This window comes from Papio anubis, chromosome 4 (assembly GCF_008728515.1).
Source record: "Papio anubis isolate 15944 chromosome 4, Panubis1.0, whole genome shotgun sequence".
NCBI lineage: Eukaryota > Metazoa > Chordata > Mammalia > Primates > Cercopithecidae > Papio > Papio anubis.
In genome coordinates this window covers 36,225,129-36,243,827 of record NC_044979.1, presented here as the reverse complement: position 1 = coordinate 36,243,827, position 18,699 = coordinate 36,225,129, and the positions used below count along the sequence as shown (strand labels likewise).

General features: G+C 35.9%; 1 protein-coding gene across 16 annotated transcripts in view; it reads right to left on the bottom strand.

Annotated features, from left to right (window-relative positions):
* CADPS2 (calcium dependent secretion activator 2) overlaps positions 1-18,699 on the bottom strand; it is a 439,469-nt gene that overhangs the window by 139,216 nt on the left and 281,554 nt on the right. For all 16 annotated transcript variants that reach the window (XM_031665933.1, XM_031665918.1, XM_031665925.1 and 13 more), the window contains one exon: positions 16,171-16,358. In XM_031665933.1, coding sequence (XP_031521793.1) covers positions 16,171-16,358 — 188 coding nt within the window. The remainder of the gene's footprint in view (positions 1-16,170; positions 16,359-18,699) is intronic.

Genomic DNA, 18,699 nt, shown 5'->3' with positions numbered 1-18,699 from the left:
TTGAAAAAGATATTTTTAAAGAAAAAGTCAGGAATGAGAGGAGTAAACAGCATTACTCATCCTAATCCATTTTCTATTATTTCTGATGGTTTCTGAGGTAAAACAAATTAAAAATTTAGTTTCTATAAAGGTAAAGAACAACTACACTATAGGGTAAGAAATATCTAAGAAAAAGAGTACAAAACTGGGCAGCAGAATCAGGCATTTGAGCAGAAGAGAAAATATCAATGAGGAAATCTGCTTAAATATTCAGATCTGTGCAAACTTACTGCTTTACTTCCCTTGTTTGAACAGTTTGTATTCACACATTTTATAGTTCCCTTTTCCAATATAATAAAAAATTTCAGAGACTTGTAACACCAATAAAAACTAATTTTGACATGTTAAATATCCATTCCTTTGGAGTAAATTTGAGTAAAGATGAATTAATGGCTTTCAACATTTTCCAAAACACATTGTAAGGAACAATGACCTTCAGGGATGCCCAAATATTTTGTAAACAATGCAAATTACACAACCCTTTTAGAGGTTCACAGGACAATCACAGCATATGAAGGGGTCTGAGAAGCCTGATAGTAAAGAAATCTGTTTAACTTTGTTTAAATAGCACTTCCAAAATTATGTAGTCATATCTGCCCACATTCCTACTTAAAATTCATTATTTAGTGCTGATGAGCATCCATTCTATTACTTAATGAAAACTATACCATCTTCTAGAGTTACTTTGTTCAATCACTTTTATCACCTGGACAGCTTCTAGATATGTGAGGGATCAATGTATTTATAATCCCCAGGCTTTATAATCTCTAGGACTCTGCATATTGCCTGGTATACAGTGCTTAGCAAGCTTGTGGGTTGAATAAAGACACCAGGGTTAACACTGTATAGCGAAGTATAGTTAAATTAATGAGACATTAAATTAAATTAATATGGTTAAATTTATTTTAAATGTTCCCCCACCCCATCTCCAACTCATCAGGTAAGTTTGTCCTGGAAATCTGGTGGTTTGTTGTAAAAGATTATTTCACAAGCAATGCGTGGGCAAATGACAAAGTTCGTGGTGCTTTTGAGTTTCTTACAGGCTTCTTTTCACCTGCCTCTGCTATGAGGAATGCATGACATCTTAGCTTCCTCTAGGGAAAGTGAGAAGGGGAGAGACACCTAGAGGGTGGTATTTCTGAATTGTCAATTCTGCCTGCAGCACAGCAGGTAAAAGTCACTTTGCACTTCGTGTATTTCCCACCAATATCCATTTGTGAACAGAATGGAGAGGAGAGGATGTCACAGCACGAGAATAAGAAATGACGAAAGATGATGAGGAAGAAAACAACAATCCCTTCTTTTTTGTTTCCTAACCTATACTACCTCCTATTGTTTGAATCAAATGATGCATCATTTGGATGGTCACATATTACACACTCAGTGCCCTTTTACTTCCCCTCTAATTTTAAATATCCAGAAGAAGAAATTGTGTCTTTATATGATCATTGAGATATAAGAAACAGATTTTCTATGAGAAAATATTTTAAAGGATGAGATTCTGAATATGTTCTTATCTTTTTACAAACACTCCCTCCTTCCTTGTCTGGATTTTGCACTGCATTCTAATTTCCTTGGATGTTTATTTACAAAAGGCTAGATACCACTATGGTGAAAGCAATCATCTGACTCTATGAAGATCGAAAATCGTATTACCTCATTTTTGTGTTAGGGTGGTGATGAATAGACCAAGGACCAAAACGTGCTTGATAACTGGCCTCTCCTGGGACCAAACAAACAAATAAGAAAACTTTCTTGGACTATTCTAAACTGAAATAACTGCTATACATAATTCTAGAATTCAAGAGAAAGAAATACCAAGAGCAATTTAAAGTAAAGAGAATTAAGGTTGGTATAGAGGTTCTCTGATATAAATATCACCCTCTGCCCTATACCTAATATTTTTTAAAAACAACATACATTGTAACTAAAGGACTTCATATGTATCATACTGTGAGAAGAGAAATTTGGACAAATAAAGACCAAAATGAAAATTTCCTATAAATATGCCAACCAGAAATAACTGAAATATTATTTTTTAAATATAATTATAATTTATTTCTCTAAATATAGATGTATTATACATTCTGATTCATAATTTGATTGTTTTAATGAATGGTAAACTTTAAAAATATAATTTAAAAATTCTAATTTATAATGAAATAATATTTCAATATATGGATGTGCTATAATTTACTAATCCAATTATCCATTATTTAGAAATGTAGGCATTTTTCTTCCATTTTTTGCTATCATAGATAGTGCTTAAATATTTAATTAATCTTATAATGTATATGTTTAACCCATATCCAAATGTTTTCTTAGGATAAATTCCTAAAGGTATATTGCTAGCCTAAATGCTTATTTTCGGGTATTCGATACATATTGCAAAGCTGGTTTTTTAGAAAGCACTTATCAACTTATACTCTGGTCTGCAGTGCATGAAATTATTAATTTCCCTGCAACCTCACCAACTGTAGTGTTTATCATTCGTTACAATCATTTCCAATTTTATACACTAAAAGGGGATCTGTTTTACTATATTAATTTCTATGATGGAAAATGATGCTATCTTGCTGGTTATGTAGGGCCTTTATCATGTGCCATAAAAATAATTGCAGTTGATTAATTTAAAAACATTTAATTTTAAACTTACTTAAGAAGGTCCATAATATATCACCTACAAACTTTGTAAACAGATGGTGCAATGTCATTCACTTATTTACTCAATCAATATTTATGGACCACTTGGTCAGGTCATGGGATACAATGTAAGCACAACAGAAATGGTTTCTGCCCCAATAGAGTTTATAGTAGGAAAATGTATACAAAATAAAAATTAGACAGTAAGTATACAATTACATTTAAGAAGGGCAAAAGTATAAAGGTCTGATCTAGTTTGGAATGTCAGAGAAGGATTCAGTTTAGAAATGATATTTAACCTGAAATGTGATGAATGAGCAGCAGTTATTTAGGTGAAACCTGAAGCAGAAGGCAGTTTGAGGAGGGGCCCAGGATGTTCTCCATAAAGATGTCCAAATAATGTTTTAAATGCAAATTTTCATGTGACTTCTGCTTCCAGTATGGTGGACTAACTTGATACTCCCCAAATCCTTATTCACTACGAAACACCTAAGTACTGCATAAGCCACAACAATTATATGTTAAATGTTGTCCAGCTCTTACAATAAAGTAAAATAGTTCTCCCAAGGGTGGGATAACAAAACAAATGAATCTGATGAAAGCAGAGAAGGGGCAAATACTAACAACATGGCTGCCTTGGTGGTAAATATCAATACTGAGAAAGCTTTACAGCTGTGTCCAAGGGAATGGATCACTGGGTCATAGACCTAATTTGGAACTGCTAAGCCTGAGATGCCTGCATAAAAATGGGACCCTTGAATGGGTGATAGTATCAGTGAACAGACAGTGCACTCCCTAACATCATGGAAGAACAAGAACAAGTCCTCTTTAGAGGGAAGCATTCTGAGCCCAGGCCTGATAAGAATTCCCACAGATTAATCTCAAGTATAAATGATTATTACAAAAAAATGCTAGTTGCATTAAAAAAAAAATAAACAAGTGACCATGGCAAAAATGTCACCAGAAACAATAGAAAATTCAGTTATTTGAAAGCTAATATGAAATAATTATAAAAGATCTAAGGAAACAAAAAATGGAATCAAACCAAGAAAGGAAAAAGATATTCAGAAGTAATCAAGCAGAGTTCAAAAAGAATCAGAATTTCCAGGACTAAAGAATTTGTTAATTGAAATTAAAAAATCAATAAGCGGGTGAAACAGTAGATGTCACAGCTGAAGAGAGAACTGAAGTAAAGGTTGGCAAACTGTGGCCCATCACCTGCTTTTGTCAATATAATTTTGTTGGGACAAGCCACACTCATTCATTTATATATTGTCCATGACTGCTTCTGCACAGCAATGGCAGAGTTGTATAGTTATAACAGAGACTATATGGTCAAAAATAGTTACAAGATTTTGTATAGGTACAAAGCCCAAAATAGTTGCCATGTTTACTGTAGAGCCCTTCACAATATTCTCCAACTCAACTAGAATACAGAATTAAAAACATTACACAGGATGTAGCTGGAAAAATACATAGATAGAATACATGTTAGAGACATTAAAAGAGATAGAAGATAAAATGCCTAGTACATGGGTAAATGGAGTTTCAAATGAGAAGAAAAAGATTGTAGAAGAGACGATATTTAAAGAGATAATGCTATTCCAGAACTGATGACAAATATAAATCTTTATATTCCAATCAGGGTAAATAAAAAGAAATGCACACTTACACGATATCATGGCAGGTAGATCAGAAATTCATATATGTCCCAATCACAATAAATTAAAATAAATCTGTACAAAGAAACCTTATACTGTACTTATAAAAGAACAAAACAATCTTTTTTAAAAAAATCATCCAGAGGAAAAAGAGGAATCATCCTTAAAAGACTAGCATTTGTACTGCCAAGAGCCTTTTTTGTTGTCGTTTTGTTTTGTTTTTTTAAGATGGAGTCTCGCTCTGTCACCAGGCTGGAGTGTAGTGGTGCCATCTCGGCTCACTGTAACCTCCGCCTCCCAGGATCCAGCGATTCTCCTGCCTCAGCCTCCTGAGTAGCTGGGACTACAGGTGCACGGCACCATGCCTGAATAAGTTTTGTATTTTTTAGTAGAGATGGGGTTTCACCATATTGGCCAGGCTGGTCTTAAACTCCTGACCTGGTGATCCGCCCACCTCGGCCGCCCAAAGTGCTAGGATTACAGGTGTGAGCCACCCCACCCGGCCTGCCAAGAGCCTTCGTAATGACAACAAAGAAAATCAGAAGAAAATGAATATCTTCAAAGTTCTAAGAGAAAATAACTATCAACCTAGCACTGTATAACTAGCAAAACTTTCTTTGAAAAATTAGGATGAAATAAAAGAAATTCCCGATAACAATTCACAGTGTATCGGAGACCATTTATAGGAAAGTCCAAAGAACATTCTTCGGAAAAAAGGAAAATTGTTTCTAAATCTAAGGAAGTACTGAATACAAAATAATATTTAATTCATAAGTTTTGGGAAAAAAGGATATAACTAAAATACCACACAATTTAAGCATGTAAGCCAGAAAGGGGGTGACTGGAGGGTAATATTCTAAGAACTCTGAACTACCCAGGAGGATAAATTTGCTGATTAGCATAAGACTTTAAAATTTCAGCAACATGCCTGGTAAATCTCAAATGCAATTGTTGGAAAATATTAACTGTTAAGAGAAAAAAAAAATAGAATTCAAGAAAATAACTTCAATTAAACAAAAAGTATACCAATAAAAAGGAAACAAAAAGTTTATAGAACATGAGCCAAAAAAGAAAGCCTAAAATAAAATGGTAGAAATTGATTTACTTTTATTAATATGTGATTTACTTTTATCAATTACATGATAAATGTAAGTGGAACAAACTAATTAAAAGACAGAAAAAGTCATATTGAAAAACTAAATCAAAATCTAGGTTACTATTTATAACACACTAAAATACGGCCGGGCACGGTGGCTCACGTCTGTAATCCCAGTACTTTGAGAGGCCAAGGCGGGCGAATCTGAGGTCCGGAGTTCGAGACAGCCTGACCAATATAAAGAAACCCCGTCTCTACTAAAAATACAAAATTAGCCGGGTGTGGTGGCGCATGCCTGTAATCCCAGCTACTCCAGAGGATGAGGCAGTATAAAGGCTTGAACCTGGGAGGCGGAGGTTGCTGTGAGCCGAGATCGCACCATTGCACTCCAGCCTGGGCAACAAGAGCGAAACTCTGTCTCCAAAAAACAAAACAAAACAAAACAAACAAAAAACAACAACAACAAAAAAAACAGAAAAAATCAAAAAACACTAAAATTCAAGAATACAGAAAGGCTAACCATGTGAACAAACATACATCAGACATTCATCAAAAGAAAGCTACATTAATAATCACCTACATATCACGCAAAAATCATTATTAGTTATGATGACCATCACCAAATGATGATAATAATGTCCCTCTACCAGGAATATCTAACAATCTTAAGCTTGAATACAGAACAGCCTTGGACCAGACACAGTGGCTCATACCTGTAATCCCAGCAATTTGGGAGACTAAGGAAGAAGATCACTTGAGCCCAGGAATCTGAGACCAACCTGGGTGACAGAATGAGATCTTGTCCTAACAGAAAGCAACCCCTCAAAAACCAGCTTCAAAATATACAAAGTAAAAATTTACAGAAATAGAAAGCAAAAACCACTACGACAGTTGTAGATCACCATTCAACTTGGTCATAACCCCACAGATCAAACAGGCAACAATTAGCAAGACTTTAGAAGATCTTAACCACACAAATCCTGTTTGCACTGCCTAAAGAATACATATATTTTTTTTAATGTGACAGAAAACATTTATAATATTTGACACATATTTGGCCACAAAGGAAATCTCAACACGTTATAAAGAATTGGTATCATACAGATCACATTCTCTGATCACAAAGGAATTAGGTAAGAAATCAGTTCTCAAGAAAATAGCCAAAAAAGTTTCATATTCTTAGATTTTTTTTATTTTTTATTTTGAGATAGAGTCTTGCTCTGTTACCCAGGCTGAAGTGTAGTGGCCGCGATCTCGGCTTACCACAAGCTCTGCCTCCTGGGTTCACGCCATTCTCCTGCCTCAGCCTCCCGAGATATTTCAAAACATACTTATAAATAATTTTGTGTCAAAAAATTATGAAAAGTTAAAATTACTTAGAATGAATTTTAATTAAATAGTACATAGGACATTTCTATATGTAGTAAAAACAGAATTTAGTGGGGGAAGTTACAGCCCTAAACTCTTAGAAAAGAAGAAAAGCTGACAAGTAGTGAGTTACACATCTAGCATAAGAAGTTAGGAAAGATGGCATAACCTAAAGAGGGTGAGAGACAAAGCTGCTTTCCTATTGATCTATGGAAAACAGTGTTTTGACTGGAAACTGAAAGGTTTTGTAGACAAGTACTATAGCCTAGTTGGCGAATTCCAAAACTGCTTTGCATGAAGATCGGGGTTGAACAATTTTGTAAATGGATGGTGGAAGTAAGATTTCTCACTGTTGAAAAGATGAGTTAAAGATAAGGAAGAAAAGCATGCTGAAATGAATGTTGATGTCCTAGATTTCAGTTGGAGATGTCAGTATGAACTCATGGATTATTATACATCGTATATCACCTAGCCCTGTCCAACTGAGAGGGCCTGGAAGCCATGATTTTTCCAGCAGAAATAAGCACACATGTCACCTAGATCTTGGTTTCTGAATACCATTCTCTAAAAAAGAAACAAACAAACAAACAACAACAATAACAAAACCAGAGCTCCCTGGAGAACTGATTAATTCTTGGGCTAGAGTAGGGAAAATAAAAGATGAGCTTGCAGCATGTCAGATTACCAGAAACTAAGAAAGTGCTCAAAGACTAAATGAGTGGGGCATATCAAAGGGAGCCAGCATAAAAGAGCTTTCAATGGCTACAGCAGGAATAATCTGAGCAACAAAGTAATTTAGATATATTAGATTGAACCCAAGGTATAAAGCAACTGCACATGAATCTATAAGATATAAACAAATGGTTAAATAAATAAATAAATTGGAAAGAAGAGACATATATTCCTTACAGAAGAATTCTGAATAATGTATGCCCATAGTTCTCCTTCTAGGAGGTGGGGTTTATTTCCTGTCTCCTCTTCAGTGTGTATTGAACTTAGCTATTTTCTTCAAAATAGAGTATGAAAAAAATAAAAATGACATCTTTACAATAGAGAAATGTGACAAATACTACCAAGATGTCATGTGGACATTATGTACTCCCTGATAGAATGTGATGAGAAGGGTATTTCATCTCTTTATAAAAACTCATAATCTCAGGCTAATCATGAAAATGTTAGACAAATCCAAATTGAGAGACATTTGATAAAACACTTGACTAGTACTCCTCAAAACTGTCAAGGTCATGAAAAACAAACAAAAAACCCCTAAGAAACTGTTACAGTCATGACAATTAAGTGCAACTTGGTATCCTGAATTGAATCTTGGAGCAGAAAAAAGGACATCAATTTAAAATATGGTGAAATCTGAATAAGGACTGGTATTCAGTTAATACTAGTGTGCCAATGTTAAGGGAAACGGAAATATGCACTCTCTTAGTAACTTATCTGTAATATAAAATTATTGTAAAATAAAAAGTATACCTAAAAAAGAATAGAGTTCAACAAAGCCAAAAGTTGCTCCTTTGAAAAGATCAATACACTTGATGGATTAAGATAAGAAAAGAGAGAGAAGGTAAAAATGAACAATATTAGACTGAGGAAGGGAAGAATTATAGACCGAGCAAGAGAGAGAAGGTAAAAATGAACAATATTAGACTGAGGAAGGGAAGAATTATAGACCGAGCAAAAAATACAAAGAAAACAACTTGAATAACTTAATATCAATACTTTTAATAACTTTAATGAAATCCACCATTTCCCAGAAAATCATAACTTGCCCAAACTGACTCAAGAATAAATAGAAAACCTGAGAATTTCTGTAGCTACAACATAAACTACAACAGTTAAAAATCTTTCCACAAATAAATCTCCAAGCCCAGATGGTTTAAAACAGGGGTCCCCAACACCCAGGCTGTGGACTGGTACCAGTACATGGCCTGTTTGGAACTGGGCCACACAGCAGGAGGTGAGCGGCAGGCAAGCGAGTACTGCCTGACTTCCACCTCCTGTCAGATCAGGGTCGGCATTATATTCTCATAGGAACCTGAACCCTATTGTGAACCGTGCAGACAAGTTATGTGCTCCTTATGAGAATCTAAGTAATGCCTGATGATCTGAGGTGAACAGTTTCATCCCCAAACCATCCCCCACCCTACTGCTCTACCCACTCCGTGGAAAAATTGTCTTCTATGAAACCGGTCACTGGTGCCAAAAAGGTTGGGGACCACTGGTTTAAAAGATGAGTTATTGAATGAGATCACTTGGACACAGGAAGGGGAACATCACACACCGGGGCCTATTGTGGGGAGGGGACAGGCGGGAGGGATAGCATTAGGAGATATACCTAATGTAAATGATGAGTTAATGGGTACAGCACACCAACATGGCACATGTATACATATGTAACAAACCTGCACGTTGTGCACATGTACCCTAGAACTTAAAGTATAATAATAATAAAAATTAATTTAAAATTTAAAAAGATCATTTAAATTTTAAAGAGTTTTAATTGAGGAAATGTTTCATTGTATAATTAGTTCAATCTTCTCAAAATTTAGGTAGCAATGTTTTTGATATAGATGGATTCTTTGTTACCTGTGAACATTAATATTTATAAAGAGTATACCATGTTAACAATGAGTGAATAGGCTGTAAAGGATCTTCCACAAACTTGCTTACTATCAAGATGTTCAGCAAACCACCCAGGGAGTTTATGTGGAAAATCAGTCCAATTCTTCCTGTCTCTCTTTAGTGAAATTAAGTGGTCTTCATAAAATGCTTAACATGTGCCTTACATATTTTTTTGTTTTCATCCCGGGCAGTGTTCCAAGTATTATTGCATACCTAAATGCCAAAGGTACTTATGGCTTTAACAAAGAGAATACTCATATGGTAAGACTTTATTAATTAGGATGACTGGGAAGGAGTCATCTGGGTGTAGTATGCATACATTATCATGTATTTTCAAGCAAGATGAGTTCAGATACTTAAAAGTGCTACCTAGAAGTTTCAATTTCAAGTTTTGATCAACGTTGTTTTGGAATTAACTTTTTAAGGCAGTAGTATAAGTAGATTATATTGCTTAAAGCTCATTTCATGTTTTAATTATGTTAATAGATTTTAGTGAGTCTTACAGAATATTTGGATAGTTTATTTTCTTAAACAGATTGACGTTGGCCTTAATTATGAGGTAGCATGTGTTAATACCCTTATATTCTTGTTTTCCTTTTTTATTATAAAGATAAACTTCAGTCTACATTCATTCAAAATAAAACAGACTCTGATTTAGTGATTTATAAAAAACAATAAATAAATAAAGGATGAGTTATTGGTAAACTACAAAAAGCCATTCAAGTCTTATACAGAGCAAGTGGGAAAGCTCCCCAGTTCATTTTATGTGGCTACAATAACCTAGATACCCAATTCTGATAAAACCAGTATGAGAAAGTAAAATAACAAGCCAATTTTGTACATAAACATAGATCTACAAATATCAAACTGGAATGGCAATAGTAGCGGTAAATGGCATCCATGTACATATAGAGCGTTCTTTGTTTGTTTCTACATACAGCATTACATACTGTTTTTGAAAAACTTACTCTGTTAAAAATGATAAGAAGATCCAACTCAAGGCCGGGCGCGGTGGCTCAAGCCTGTAATCCCAGCACTTTGGGAGGCCGAGACGGGCGGATCACGAGGTCAGGAGATCGAGACCATCCTGGCGAACACGGTGAAACCCCGTCTCTACTAAAAAAATACAAAAAAACTAGCCGGGCGCGGTGGCGGGCGCCTGTAGTCCCAGCTACTCCGGAGGCTGAGGCAGGAGAATGGCGGGAACCCGGGAGGCGGAGCTTGCAGTGAGCTGAGATCCGGCCACAGCACTCCAGCCTGGGTGACAGAGCAAGACTCCGTCTCAAAAAAAAAAAAAAAAAAAAAAAAAAAGAAGATCCAACTCAAGACCCAAAAACCTTGTCCCACACCTAACTATTGACAAGAAGAAGGCTCTAAAGGTATGAAGTTTCAGAAAAGCTATGTTAAGGTGTAGCCCTTGTTTCTGTTCATGCTTAACCTGATATAGTCTAACATATACTAAAAAATTTCCTTTGTCTTGTCTCTTCCTCAGACCTCCAGTAGGCTGTTTTATTTAATATCTCAGAAAGATCGAGGAGTTGCAGAGATTGAATGGAAAGTGTGGAAGGAAATCAGAGGAAATTAATTAGGTGACCTTAGCAACTATTTTCCAAATTGCGGTCTGTCTACATACTTATCCCAGATGACGAGGTTCTGGGCTCCTGCTTTTCACTCTCTTTGCCACTCCACTCTGGGGCCCACAATGTTTTTCAGCAGCATGGGGGAGGTAGGCAGGGAGGCCCCAGAACTTCAGCATGGCTTTTCCCCATGACCACGGATAGTAGATGAGGTGAGGTACTGACTCAGGGCTCTTCCATTCTCACCCTTCTGATTGAAACCTGTTTGTGGTATGTTGTCATAACAAAATTCACCTGAGCACTGCAGTGCTTCACAGAACAATCCCCAAAAGCTCATTTAACTAATACACTGCATTAAAAAAATTACTACATGCTATTTAAGCAATATTTCATCATTTACAAAGTACTTACAGAAATTTATTTGACCTATTTAGGAACCATACTGAGTAGGTAGCATTGATTTTATTATTCACAAGGTACATAGGGAGAAACTGAGGCTCAGACAGATTAAAACCAATTGCTCAAAGTTAAGTAGTTCATCAGTAGAAGAGCCAGAACGGGAACACAGATGTTCTCATTCCTAACTCAGAGATTATTTCCAACACACCGCGTCTTTCCCTTCCCCTTTTCTTTTTCTCTGGTTTTGTCTGTTTTGTTTTGTTTTGTTTTGAAAGGCACAATTATCTTGCTTCAGTACTGAACTTGAGGTTGGGTGAGTATCAATATTGCTAGGAAAGTCTGCTTTAGGTAGATTTAGGGTTGTTCCATAGTTTTTGATAAAATAAAAATACCTCTAATAATATTTGAAATATACTCCCCCAAACCCGTCCCTTCTGCCTTTGCACATTTAGCACATGGCATAAAACCTGTCAGATCAGGTACATTACCTAAGGATAACCTTGCTTATGACCTTTCATCTGGTTGCTCACCTGCCCCAAAAGTAAGTCTCTCCGTTTACAACGTGTGTGTCATGTATACTTAATTTCTATATAGTCACATATCCAAGACTTGAATTAAGTGAACACTTTTTATGATCCTATTTGATGCAATTATCTATGTTTTTTCTCAAAAAATGAATCACTGTCTCTAAAATTACAGATGGGAAGTTTGAGGCATAATTTCTGAAGTGACAGTCAAGGGGAAAGGTTAGCATCTGTGAAGACAGAGGTATTATGATATGATGATTTGACTGATGCCCATTAAGGTTACTTACAACTTTGTGATATAATCTGGAATCCACAGAAAATTGAGATTATTTTATATATAAAACTACAGTCATGTTGTACTCTTGTGTCCTGTACTTGAAAGCAAGCACATCTGAGCTGTCCTTTGTCAGGCATGCAGCAGCTCTAAGACAGCCCTACAAAACTGTAGAGGAGTCAGTGAATACACTGTATGCCTTACATTAAATTGGGACATAAAAGCCATTTTGTGTTGCTGCTTCAGTTTCTCCACCCTCAGCCTGACTTACAAAACCAAGATGTATAACCACACATATCAACCTAGAACTTTGCCCTGTGATGCATTGTCTCTGAAAGCCTCTTTTCTCCTTCCTGTCAGTCCTCAGCGGCACTATGGCTGAATGAGTGGTTGTGTTATTCAGAGATGTGTGTGGCTATCATCCTGCATGAGTGGGTCTGTTTCTGTCCTTGACTCACTTTTTCTTTCTTCCTTTCTTTTTCTCTCTCTTCCTCAGTCTTAGTACCAGCCAGACCTTTTCTGTTTAACTCTATTCTTTTATTTCTGAAACACTCAGAGTGCTATTCAGAGATGTATCTGTACAGAAAGAACACACCTAGAGAGCTCAACACTGTGCAATAGGATGTGCTCCCTGAAAAATTTCAAATCCAGACAGCACTGTTGTCCTTCACTTCAGTCAATAACAAAAGGAAATCTTTTCTCCTTTTGAATTTATGACAGAGGTAGTTCAGGTAATGAGCAAAATGACTCTCTGAATATGTGTCTTGACAGATGTAAAAATGATCATAAAATAAGACTATGGCAAACACTGTAGAAAAGTCAGACTTGACATTGACAGTATTTTTAAACAAAAGTCTGTATAAATATCAGATGCTACAGACATGGATAAGAGAAGCACATTCTCACAAGGGGAGGTTGCCAAAACCTGAATATTCTATTAACAAAGAAATTAGAAGTATAATTATATACACATTGAAATATTTCTATTTAGAATGAGGTACAATCCTAACTACATAGTTTTTACATTTTTTTCATCTCACAATTTATATCCTCTTGGGTTAAATGGCAAAGGAAAATATATTAGAATAGTAAGAGTAATTAATACTGATAGTATTTTATAATTATGTAGTACTTTCACATTAGTATTTGCCCCTTTTATGTATGATAACTCTGAGTTTCAGAAAGGTTAAGTGATTTGTTGAACATGGGTCAGTTTGCAAATTTCAGAGCCGGGATTCAAGTGAAGATCTTTTGCCTCTTTCTGGTCTTTCACTGTGGCAGCATAGTATTTCTGAATGACATCTGTTGGACTGTAAACGTCACAGGAAACCATAATTTCAGCTTATCTTGGATAATTTCTATCCTAAATTGAGGTTCAAATTTCCCTCAACCCTATACTTCTTCCTTTCTTCTTCTTCTTAAGCTATATGACACCTCAATGCTGAATCAGAGACTGATTCAAATTTCGATTCTAAAACACCACCAGAGATACCTGAATGTGTACATAGTTTAATCTTTGGGAAAGTGGATTTCATGTGCAATATTAAAGATAATATATGCATGAACATATAAACATACTTTGAATTACACATTACAGAGTATCATTATAAAGAAAACAATAGTTTTACAGAATAAAAGTAACTATGGCAACCAGTAGAGTCAAATCAGGCTGCCTCCCAGGCAGCAGCAGTAGCTCCTTGTTGCCTCAGTAACTTTCCATTACAATGTGTCTCCAACACATATATTTTGGGGGCACATTAGCTGAATTTCCCACTTTATGTTCCCAATTTAATTTTACCTTTCTGTGTGGATGAATAAAATATTCTGATTATACAATTTGCTTTGGGTTTGTCTGTTTCACTGAAACCTTCTCATCCTCTTGCATTTCAGAGGTCTGCCTAGTGCTGGAATTAACTCATTCAGACACTAAGAACTTTTTATCTGTACTTATCTCATTACCTTTGTCAGATATCCCTTAGTCAGAAGGAATTGAGACAGAGTCACGAGACAAGAGACAGTTTTAGTAAAACAGCTCCTATCAAGTTAGCCACCCTGACTGACACCTGTACCCCCATATTTTCTAAGTGCAGAGGGTTGAGTGTGAGATAGTGGGAAAAAAAACTACTAAAATCAGCAACATCCTCCTAATTCTAAATCAAGGCTGGGCTCCAAAATAAAGTGAAAACCTGAGTAGACTGTGAGACAAGGATCAATCTTATTTTATTGTAAGCTGAGAAATGGCAGCACTGGGGACTTCAAAGGACTTCAACAGATATTTATTGTGTACTTACAAAACGCAACACACTGTTTTAGGTACGTGGAGGATAATAGATGAATGAGAACTGATTTTTGCCTTTAAAATATGATCTAGTGGAACAGAAGCAAGTGTGTGTGTCTGTGTGTGTGTGTGCATGTACACACATGTAGCACGTAAGTATATATGACAAAGGTAACGAGATAAGTACGGATAAAAAGTTCTTGTGTCTGAATGAGTTAACTGAAATCTTCTAAGATGAGTTTTGTGATGTCTGACTTTTTAAAACTGGAAAAAAGAAAAACATGGAGAATGAACAGGTTTTCTGGGGTAAAATCTTGTGGAGATAAGAATGGGTAGATAGAACAGGATGGTAATGGGAAAATGATGCTATCACTTGGAATCTATTTTTAATTTAATAATCGAAAATCACTTAAGCTTTTTGAAAAAGAGTGTGGTAAAAGTTATTCTGTAATTTTTTTGACTGATTGGTAGAACACTGTAGAAAGAAAAAGGTAATAAAGAGTTAAATTCAGATACATAGGCAAGAAAAAAATGAAGGCCAGAATTAGGATAAACAATGGAAATGTAAAAAAGAGAATGTTACGGGGCACTATGGTAAGAGAATATTGATGTTCACAAATTGGGGATAGGAGGGAAAAGAAAAAGATGAATAAAAAGTTAATAGGCCATTAATAGAAGAGATATTAACACAAATAATGAAAGTATTCATTCATTCATCAAATATGTACTGAGCAAGATTAAGAGAAGGGGAGTGATATTGACAGATTTTTATTTATTTTTTATTTTTATTTTTATTTTTAAAGACAGAGCCTGTTCTGTTACCTAGGCTGGAGTGCAGTGGCACGATCTTGGCTCACTGCAACCTCTGCCTCCCGGGTTCAAGCGATTCTCATACCTCAACCTCCTGAGTAGCTGGGATTACAGACATGCACCACCAAGCCCAGCTAATTTTTGTTTGTTTTTTTTTTTTTTAATAGAGATGGGGTTTCACTCAGTTGGCCAGGCTGGTCTCGAACTCCTGGCCTCAGGTGATCCACCCTCCCTGGCATCTCACAGTGCTAAGATTACAGGCGTAAGCCACCACGTGGAATGATATGGACAGATTTTTAAGCCCAGAGATAGATAGCTGTGGAGGCCAACATTAGGCATTTTTTTGGCATCTTGGTAAAACAAGAGTACTTGTTTCTAAAGTGTGGATTAGGGAAGGGGCTGAGAAGAGACTCTACATAAACCCCATTATTTATCTTGTTTTATCAGTGAAAATTTATTCCACAGAGGAAAAGCAATGATCATTAGTTACACACAGACCTATGAACACATCCTACCCAGACACATGTATGCATTACAACAGGAATCATAGGGATACTTAAGGCTGTTCAGACCTACTACTACGTGGTATATAAGAAATAAAAGGCAGTTTCTAATCTCACAGATATATTTTCTCTCTCTCTTTCAAGTGGCTTTACCAGCAAAAAGAAACATGAAGTATAGCCCACCTAAATCAACAGCATATTGATGCACACTTTTTTCTCTGTCGTTTTTTTTTTTTTTTTTTTTTCTTGTAAGAGGTGTTTGCTATTTAAAATCTGTTACTAGGTAATAATGGCAAAGCACATTTTTCTCTCTTTTCCATAGTCAACCCCATACATTTCACTTTGTATTTGCAAGTAAAAATACCTGTTGCCGTGCACATGAGAGGCACAGAATGCAAAGCTGTAATGGAGCAGGGTAGGGTCAATGACAGCACCATTTTCTGAATGTTCCATCAGTTCTGTAAGGTAGCAGAGATGTCTGTGACAACCTCTCACACCATAACGGGCACAGTACTCATCTAACACAAAGACTTGGCCAGGGCTAAACCATCCCTGCAAAATAAAAAAAGATACATAGATATGTATTTTCTTTCTATACTACTATTTGCTTTCCTGAAGGCACTTTTAGGCCTTATAAGCAGAAGCTGCATGAAAGTACCTTGACATTTATTTTATTAGTGGTATGTTTCATGAAGAGCTAATATCATCAATTTTGAAACTGATTTGGGACACTGGCAACCTAATGCTATTCTCTCTTTACTGTCACAGCAAGACATGGGTAACTTGTGCTTCTCCACTGTCACTCAAAATTAGTCAAATTTATTCATAGGATCTAAATTATCACACACAAAGAGTGTTACTCCAAAAAATTCAGTCTCTTTACGAATCAATTAAAAAGAGAAGGAAGACGACATTATAGATGAAATTTCTTGTTCAGGAAAAGTTTTATAAAGTGAACCAAAAGAAAATGTCATTAAGTTTAGCAGCAGTATACATGTACTATTTGGGAACTTAAATATCTGGGATATTTTTCTCATTCTGTTTGTCTTCCTATGAACAATGTAACAGAGTTAATGCTTTATATTAGCAGCTTCTGTTCCTCCTGAAATGAGATGTTAGAATGTATGTGTGTGCATGCATGCCACCTGAACACAGCAGGCAGTTTATGTGGCTAAACCTGGAAGGCAGCGTCCGGTGGAGCTGGCTTATAAAATATCTTGATAAATTATATGGATTTATATAGATTAAGATAGCAAAAGAAAAGAAGGGAGTATAGAGAATTTTAAAAGGGGGCAGGGTAATCATGTAAGAGAAAGAAAAGAATAATGAGAAAAAGGTGAGAAGGCAATAAAGGAAAGGAGGAAGAAAAGAAAAGGAGTAAGAGAAGAACCATCATGCGTGGTAGTTACATGGTTTCCAGGTTGCAGATAAATAAGCTAAAGCTCAGGGATGTTAAGTGAATTGTCCAAGACCACACTGCAAATCAGTTGTTGAGTCATGATTTGTATTCAGTCATTTGCCTCCGAAACACTTTCTAAGCAAATCACACTCACTCCCCTCTAGGTGCAGTGGAAGACCTTGTAGCATTCTCCTCAGACTCCATATTACACTAGGGGTCATCAACAAAATCAAAACAGCTTTTGATAATTGAATAATGTGTTTGAGTGGAATCCAAGAGGGCACTATCCCTTATTGATGTTCACTCTATGTGTTTGTCCATGAAAAGCTTGACTAGGATTTTGAGATGATATGTTTTACTCTCCACATGATTGTAAAGTTTGAGTCGGATCAGGTTCAAATTATACTTAATAAACATCTATAAATGAATTAATGAACTGTTAGTGTCAGCGTGGCAAAAAGTTATTTCACTTCTTCCTCTCTGAAGTATCTCCAATGAGGGGTGGCATTTTGTCTGAAATCTTAAACCGAATGTAACTTTATTGCATGAAGTTTCAGGTTGAGCATCCCAAATCCAAAAGTCCCAGATCTGGAAAGCTCCAAAATCCAAAATATTTGAGCATCTGCATGATCCTGTTAAATCAAGTTTAGCCTAAAGCTGCCTCCTTACATATTTTAAGTTCAGCCTAAAGGTTTCTCTATACATCGTGAATTATAAACCAAATGGAGTTGTAAGTACACTGTAGTCTACTATTGTGCCAATCACTGAGTTTTGACCCATCAAAGGTGGCCAACTGTTCAAACTGTGTTCAAATCAGGCAAATGCTGAGCTGTAACCAATCTAGCTGTCTCTGTACCTTACTTCTGTTTTCTGTACATCACTTTCCTTTTTCTGTCTATAAAACATTTTCCACCACATGGCTATGCCGGAGTCTCTGAGCCTACTCTGGCTGAGGAGGCTGCCTGATTCATGAATTCTTCTTTGCCCAATTAAACTCTGTTAAACTTAATTAGGCTAAGGTTTTTCTTTTAACAATGCTCAAAGGAAACTGATTTTGGATTTTTGAATTAAGGATGCGCACCTTGTACATATAATGCAAATATTCCAAAATCTGAAGAAAATACAATATTTGAAACACTCTGGTCCCAAGCATTTTGGATAAGGGATATTCAACCTGTACCATGTTCAGTGTCCAAGAGATTAAAGTGGTGATAGAAATACGCATTTTCTGGCTGCAAAAATTTCAGAGGAATTGCTATTCACAATGTAAATGTTTGGAAAAACACATAATTTTTAGGTTATAAAGTTTAGTCCCCATATTCTGAGGTGTTAAGCATTCCTTTTAAATAAATTATACTTCATATCCCAAATTTTGGCTACAATTTCAACACATACCAGGAAATAGTTTACTCAATTTAATTCACTCCTTTCCTTTTGTCAAGGAATTCAAGTTATACTTTGGATGGCTAGATGAAACTAAAACTTTCCTTTGTT